Source organism: Hemiscyllium ocellatum, chromosome 6, assembly GCF_020745735.1.
Source record: "Hemiscyllium ocellatum isolate sHemOce1 chromosome 6, sHemOce1.pat.X.cur, whole genome shotgun sequence".
Taxonomy (NCBI): Eukaryota; Metazoa; Chordata; class Chondrichthyes; order Orectolobiformes; family Hemiscylliidae; genus Hemiscyllium; species Hemiscyllium ocellatum.
The window spans coordinates 102,633,966-102,641,146 of record NC_083406.1 but is presented as its reverse complement, the minus strand read 5'-3'; the positions used below and the strand labels follow the sequence as shown (position 1 = coordinate 102,641,146).

General features: G+C 36.8%; 1 protein-coding gene across 1 annotated transcript in view; it reads right to left on the bottom strand.

Annotated features, from left to right (window-relative positions):
* Nucleotides 1–741: 741 nt before the first annotated feature.
* ppme1 (protein phosphatase methylesterase 1) overlaps nt 742–7,181 on the bottom strand; it is a 58,011-nt gene continuing 51,571 nt past the window's right edge. Inside the window, exons 9-14 of the mRNA XM_060826213.1 lie at nt 5,066–5,222; nt 4,109–4,220; nt 3,944–3,988; nt 3,478–3,542; nt 2,764–2,831; nt 742–2,095 (exon numbers count right to left, since the gene is read on the bottom strand). Coding sequence (XP_060682196.1) covers nt 2,077–2,095; nt 2,764–2,831; nt 3,478–3,542; nt 3,944–3,988; nt 4,109–4,220; nt 5,066–5,222 — 466 coding nt within the window. The 3' untranslated portion in view covers nt 742–2,076. The remainder of the gene's footprint in view (nt 2,096–2,763; nt 2,832–3,477; nt 3,543–3,943; nt 3,989–4,108; nt 4,221–5,065; nt 5,223–7,181) is intronic.

Genomic DNA, 7,181 nt, shown 5'->3' with positions numbered 1-7,181 from the left:
TGCTGGGGAGGAGGAGAGCAAAAGAAAGTTTTATTGCTTCAGGTCAAGTATCTTTCATCAGAATAAAAATACAATGAATAAACTTCCAGAGACCATAGTAATGGTGAAAATCCTGGAACCTTTTTTTGAGAAACTGCTCCTATAGGCCGCCTTTGAGAGCTAATTAGTTTCTGGCTGAACTTACTAAAGGTTCGTCAAATGTCTTCACCCAACTGTAAAAATTGTGCTCCAATGGCTAGGGGAAAAAGCAGTTTCTACTCTCATCATGTTCTTTGCTAACAATTAAGGGAGCACATACCTCAAAAATAAAGGTTACATGAATAAGGGACTGAAGGCCTGCAGTCAATCCAAATAGAGAACGGTCAGAATGATAAGGACTGCTGGTCAAGCTGTAGTTTACCTTGAAAACGCAAGCATGCAAAGTCCATGCATCACCAAGTTTCTGGTCATTTGCAGGGTCTCAAAATAGGCACAAGGATTGTGATTAGCACATTCAAAGAACTTGATATACGTTTGGAGAAGTACTCCAGACACTCCCAAAGATACAGATTGCAACTTGGGAGCAGGCATACTTCAAGTAGGAGGGTTGATCAAGTTTGGGGGAAGGCTTGGAAGATGCAGAAAATCACTGCTTAAAAACATCTCTCAATTCCTTGTTCTGTCTCACTGATCCTTACTTCAACCATTGTATAAAAGATATTGCATGTCATAATTGTTCAGATATACAAGGAGCCCAGACAGTTTTCGTAATCTCTCAATACATTTAATTTCTCTTCCAACTTTTAAAAACTGATTGCCATTATGTGCAACAGTAAGTGGTCACAGTGAAGAACAAAATATTAAAAGACTGCATTCATACATAGTTACACAAAAGACCACAGACCTGAAATGTTCTCTATCCCTGACCTGAGTATTACCACCACTTGCTTTTTGGATTACAGATTTATAGCATCTGCAATATTTTGCCTTTTTCAGTTTTCCAGCAATTTTCATATTTAAGTAATGTTATGCATTAAAACTAAATAGTTTCAGATCACTATCAAGCTTTGTCACACCAGTTAAACTTTAGATTAAGTGAAAGATATGTCCACTTTAGTAGGAAGCTCGATGTAAACAATGCTCAGGTAAGTCTACTGGATGTACTAGACAAGAAAATAAAACCTCAATTCTATATGTCTAATGTGAAACTGGTTGCTGCAGTTTCTCAATCATAGAATAACCACACATTCAGAGATCTTTCCTGGGAAGGAAGAAGGTGCATCACAGCTAGCAGCAGACTGCAATATAATTGTTCTTGCTACCCATGTCTTTTATCAACTAATGTCTTAGAACAGCAGTCTAGTGTAACATGGTCCAAAACACTAATCTTTATTTTATAAACAATTTGGATTACAAACCCATTTAAAATAAAAACATTTTATCTTTTCACAAAGAAGTGCAAAATCATTTCTACGCCAATAGTTAAGGCCAATAAAGTTTGATCCCAGAAGCGCACTTTGAAGACAGTGTAAATTAGGTTAAATGTCAGTACATGTCTAAAGTTAGGAGTGTTTGTATTTTGAGGATGACAAATCTAGCAACTAGACTTCTTCTGAGTTATCCTGCACACTTGTGCTCTTTTCCTCTTGTTTTTTGTTTTAAAACTTTCTTTTTTATGTCAAGGAATACCTAACCCAGTTCTAAAACAGACCCAAATTGAACCACAGATATTATTGGCATTGCAAACAGAGTTGCAGAGAACATCTCAACTCCTAAACAATTGATGAACATATTTCCATGTTCTATAGAAGAACATGTGCAAGAAAAAAAACACTTTGAGTAAGCAATCCCCTTTAATTGTTTTAATGTTTGAATCAGAAACAGGTTGCACTTTTCAGTCAGTCATTCTGTAGTGCCCACGATGAGAGTTTCTATGAATGAATATAGATTTAACAGCAGGGTGAAGTAGGCTTATGGAGTTCAGACATTCCAGCTTCACTGTATTACTCAGATTAGGCAGATGATGATACGTGGATATTTCTCGGTGGTCTGGAATGCGTATACAGTCGAAGCTGAGTTTGAAGGCTGTTGGATCTATTAAAAATTGGGGTAAGTGCTGAAAAGAAAAAGATGGAGAACTGTTCAAGTTTATTGAGAGTGATATAAACAAATGGCAAATATTTTATCTGGTCAGCATACACCATCTATATTAGGATTTTCCAAAATGCAATTCTCAAACCGTTATGGAGTCATGGGAATTTGAATCATGACATTCCCCTCCTCCATGGCAGCAATGGCACCCAAAAAGCAGATATTTGTGGGATAGTCCTGGGATGGGATGTCAGACCCCCTAGTTTGCATGCATGCACATAATTCTTGTTATTTCCTTGATCTGGTGGGCATGGCTTAATGGAATAAGCTTTGAGACCTGTTCAGTGTCTCCAACAGAGCCTTTAAATATACTAATGTAGAAAAAAATTATAAGTTGACCTTCTAGAGATGTTCAAGGAAGGTAATAAGTAATTTGATGAGGTAGATGCAGGCAAGATTAAAATAACCATTAAAAAAAAATCAGAAAAAATAGGCTAAAATGCTTTATATTGATTCTTGTTTAAGAAAAAGTCATTAACTTCTTTGGAAATATAGAAATTAATAAGGTTATGGAAAGTAGGATTGATCTAGGTGGCTTAAGAAAAATACCATACAGGTTTGAATGGTTTATCTCCATGCTGTAACCTATCGTTCTAATATCTTGTACAATGAGAAACAGTTAAAACACCTAACCTTTGGATTTCACCCTTTGCTTCTGTAAATTTATTACGAATCATGAATGTTGCAACAGCTTCTGCCACCTAGAGAAAAAAAAATTGAAGATGACTGATGAAGAAGTATTCACTTTGATCGAATACAAAAGAAAATTTAGATCTGTGCTCTGGTTATGACAATCATATTCATCCACTGCATCAGGTTCTAAACTTCTAAAGACAAAGTAAGTTAAACAAATTTCACCGAAAACCTAGAAGGATTTTAATAGTCATACAAAAATAACACGCATAAAATACTGGAAAGGCACAGCAGATGCAAGTCAGTTCTGGAGAAGGCCTTACATCCAAAATGCCTTTCTTCTTACGGGTGAAAATAGTTTAGTTTTTTTTATTACAGGCTTCTGGCATTTATAGATTTTGTCAGTTTTGGTCTGTCATGTCCAGTTTGTTAAAGGTTTTGAGGAAATCACATGCATTTTTGTTATTCAAATCATTAAAAAAAATTCCAGCAAACTTTACAATTCTAAACTATTTATGTAGAATTACTGGCTGCTAAAACAAAACTCAACTTATTAATTTAGGTAATAAAGCTTAAATCAGCAAAGTCATAGATACTCCCTTATCACTCTGATTTGGTGACATTTCTTGGTCACTAAGTTCACCTCTAAGTCTGCAAATTTTCAGGCTCAGAATTTGTTAAAATTTGAATGCCATAACAAAATCAGAGACTTACTTTGTCTGGGGCATCTTCATGTACAGCATGGCCACATTGTGGAAGAACTTGCATCTGAAATTTTCCTAAAAAAAAGAGAATCATAATCACATTAGTGAATTCCTCGTTGTCATTTGAGAATTTTTTTTTTTTTAAAATTGACTCATCAAACGTCGGTTGCTCTCCACCCCCCCCCTTCCTTCAGACAAAAGATTAAATTTTGATCAAATTATTAACTGATCAAAATTACAAATCAGCACTATTCATGATGGAACCAGCTAGATATACTATTTACACAGGATCAAAGCAACAAAAAGTGGAGATGAAATACCATGCATCAAGTTTCATGAAAAGCAAGGAGTTTTTAATATGGAATTTACATTAATGATAAATACAGATTTAAAAATCACATGTTACTTATATTAGTACTTTAAGGCTATAGAACATAAACCAGCTAAAATTAAAGAAGAAAAGGTAATATTACTACCTTGCATTTGACCAATTGTAAGATCTCGATCTAATCTATCAACACCTGCAAAATAGAAAAAAGATAGCTATGGTTTATCGAATTTATTTAATAGACTGTATAAAATAAACTGTATAAAAATAGTTTTCAAAAAAGGAACAAAGGTAGACCAAGATGAAATTGTACCTGCTAGTAATAATAGTTTGGGGACTGGACAGCTGAGAAAGAGGTTGGATAGCCCTTTAAACCATCCCTCCCAGTATTTCTCAGTTTTGGACAACTCAACACGCCATGTGTACTGAAATAATAAACATACAATAACTTTATTAGCTAACAGCAGAACAGCCTAGACACAGGAAGAAACAGAAATAATCAATGCTGTAACAGCTAAAATAATGAATTCTCAGATACTGTACATACAAAGCAAACTATTTTGGAAAAATAAGCTAGCTTTTTTTTAAGGTAATGTTGTGTTGTGATGTTGCACATCATGATGCTACATTCCACCTTTGGTGAATGGTAACAGTATGGGGAAAGAACAGGTGTTGTGAGAATGATTGAATACCTTTTCAAAGAGCTGACACAAGGCACAATGGGCTGAATGGCCTCTAGCTGCACTGTGACATATTATTTCTATGAGCAGTTTAAAAAATCATTTGTATTCCCTGCTGATATATTTTCAAAAAGAGGAAACCAGATAGCCACTTTGATGATGCAGAGAAATACAATGGCCATTAGATTACTCTGCAATAATGTAGCCAGTAAGGATTTAATGTCTTCAGAAGAGGGTTGAATAGGAGGATTTAGAAGAGAGACAAACAGAGGAACAAAAACACATATAAACATCCACATTGCTAGAAACAAAGAGTCCAACAATAAAATCAGTTACTACATTCACTTAACTTAGAAAGCTTTACTTTTAAAACATTTTGAAAACAGACTTGAATTTAACATTTGATTTTTAAGAGCTGGTTACATTACTGGGCACTTCTAATTTCAAAGAGATAAAAAGGAAAAGGCACACAACTTAAAGAACACGAATATAGTTAGGTTGAAAATGTAACAAAAGACATTTTCACGAAAACAAACAATAAAGCAATTGAACAGATGGCTTACACTTAAAATCCACAGTTCATCGCTTACCTCAGTTTTACTTTCTTTCAATTTTTTACTTGATTCAGGTTCTTTGTCTTTCTTCGCTGTCCCTTCTTCCTCCTCTGCCTCATCCTCCTCCTCTTCATGAATAGCAATGTCCACAACAGAATGGGAGCTCCCTGGAGTGTTGATATCATCCTCACAACTTGAGGACACAATTCAGAACGAGTAAAGATTTAACTTTTCTAGAAGTTTGATTACTTCCCCATACAAGATTCTTGTTACAACTTCACTAAAATTCTATTTGTAACCTAAAGTTAGTTCCCAGGGATTAAATTCACCGAACAACATAACTGAAAGTCGTGAATTTAGAATTCAGTCAAAACATCTATCCAGATTGTTTGAGACATTGTGAATTTGTTTAACATTGCAATGACCACCTGCACACAGTATATAGGTTGCTCTAGTCATTATGGAATAGCAAGAATTAATTTCTAGCAGCTCCCAGCTTTGAGGTGGTCGTAACTTTATTGATAGTCCTGCCATTCATCAGTCGAAGATCTGAAACCAGAAGATACAGACACTTTCTGAAGTTTAAACAGAGACTGAGGGAAACTGTTAGAACAGATTGTTACTGCACTTTTGGATTTTTACTATCCATTTGGACCATTAAAATTAATTGAAATTATCTCATTGTATTTGTAAATTTTTGGATGGTGTTTAATGAGGATTCATCTTAAATGAGACATTATTTTTATAATGGCAAAATGCAATTAATGTACTTATGCAGGAAGAATAGAAGAGTTGACTGGTATTTAAATGGGGAAAGACTACAGAAAGCTGCAGCAAACAGTGATCTTGGGATCCCAGAGAGTGAATTACAAAAAGTAAGCATCCAAGTTCAGTGGGTAATAGTGTAGACAAAATGGGAAATATGCCTTTACTTCAAAAGGGAATGGAGTATAAATGTTTGGATGTTTTGCTAAAATTATTCAAGGCACTAGTTAGACCACAGCTGGCATACTGAACAGTTTTGGACCTCTTATCCAAGGAAAGATATATTGGCATTGGAAGCAATCCAGGGAAGATTCACTGGGTTGATCCCTGGTGTGGACAGAAATTTGCTTAGAATCATAAAATCCCTACAGCGTGGAAGCAACCTAATCGCCCTATTGAATCCACACCGACCCTCTGAAGGATGTCTCACCCAAACCCCTCCCCACCCTATATTTTTCTCCATGGCCAATCTACCTAACCTTTACATCTTTGAACTGCGGCAAGAAATTGGAGCTACCAGAAGAAACCCACAGAGACAGGGAGAATGTGCAAACTCCATTCTGCCCAAGGATGGAATTGAACCTAATTCCTTGATACTCCAAACACCTCACTTACTGTGTCCATTGTTCTTGATGTGGCCTCCTCTACACTGGGGAGACAGGACACCAACTTGCGAAACGTTTCAGGAAACATCTATGGGACACACACACCAAACAACCCCGCTGCCCTGTGGCTGACAACTTCAACAACCCCTCCCACTCCACCAAGGATATGCAAGTCCAGGGCCTCCTCCACCACCAAATCCTAGCCATCTGATGCCTAGAGAAAGAACGCTTCATCTTCTGCTTCGGAACCTACAACCACAAAACATCAATGTCAAATTCCCAGTTTCCTCATCTCCACCTCATTCCAGATCTAATCTTCCAACTTGGCATCTCTGTCTTGAACTGTCCTACCTGCCCATCTTTCTTCTCACCTATCCATTCCACCCTACATTCTGACTTATCACCATCATCCCTCCACGCATCTACCTATCGCCTTTCTAGCTACCTTCCACCCAGCCCCATCGTCCATTACATTTATCGCTCAGCCCCCTTTCCCACCCTCCCCCACATTCCTGATGAAGGGCTTATGCTCGAAATGTCAATTCTCCTGCTCGTCAGATGCTTCCTGACTGACTGTTACCATCTCAACACTTAATTACTCTAATCTCTCATCAGTCCATCAACCCCCAGCACTTAATGTTATTGCCCATTTTCATGCTCACTTCTTCCATCAAAACACCAAATCAGGTCTCCATACTGTTTACTAGAGTCTCCAGTCACGAACAATATTCTCTCTCCTCAGTCATTCTACAGCATTTGACATGACTGATCATAGCATTCCC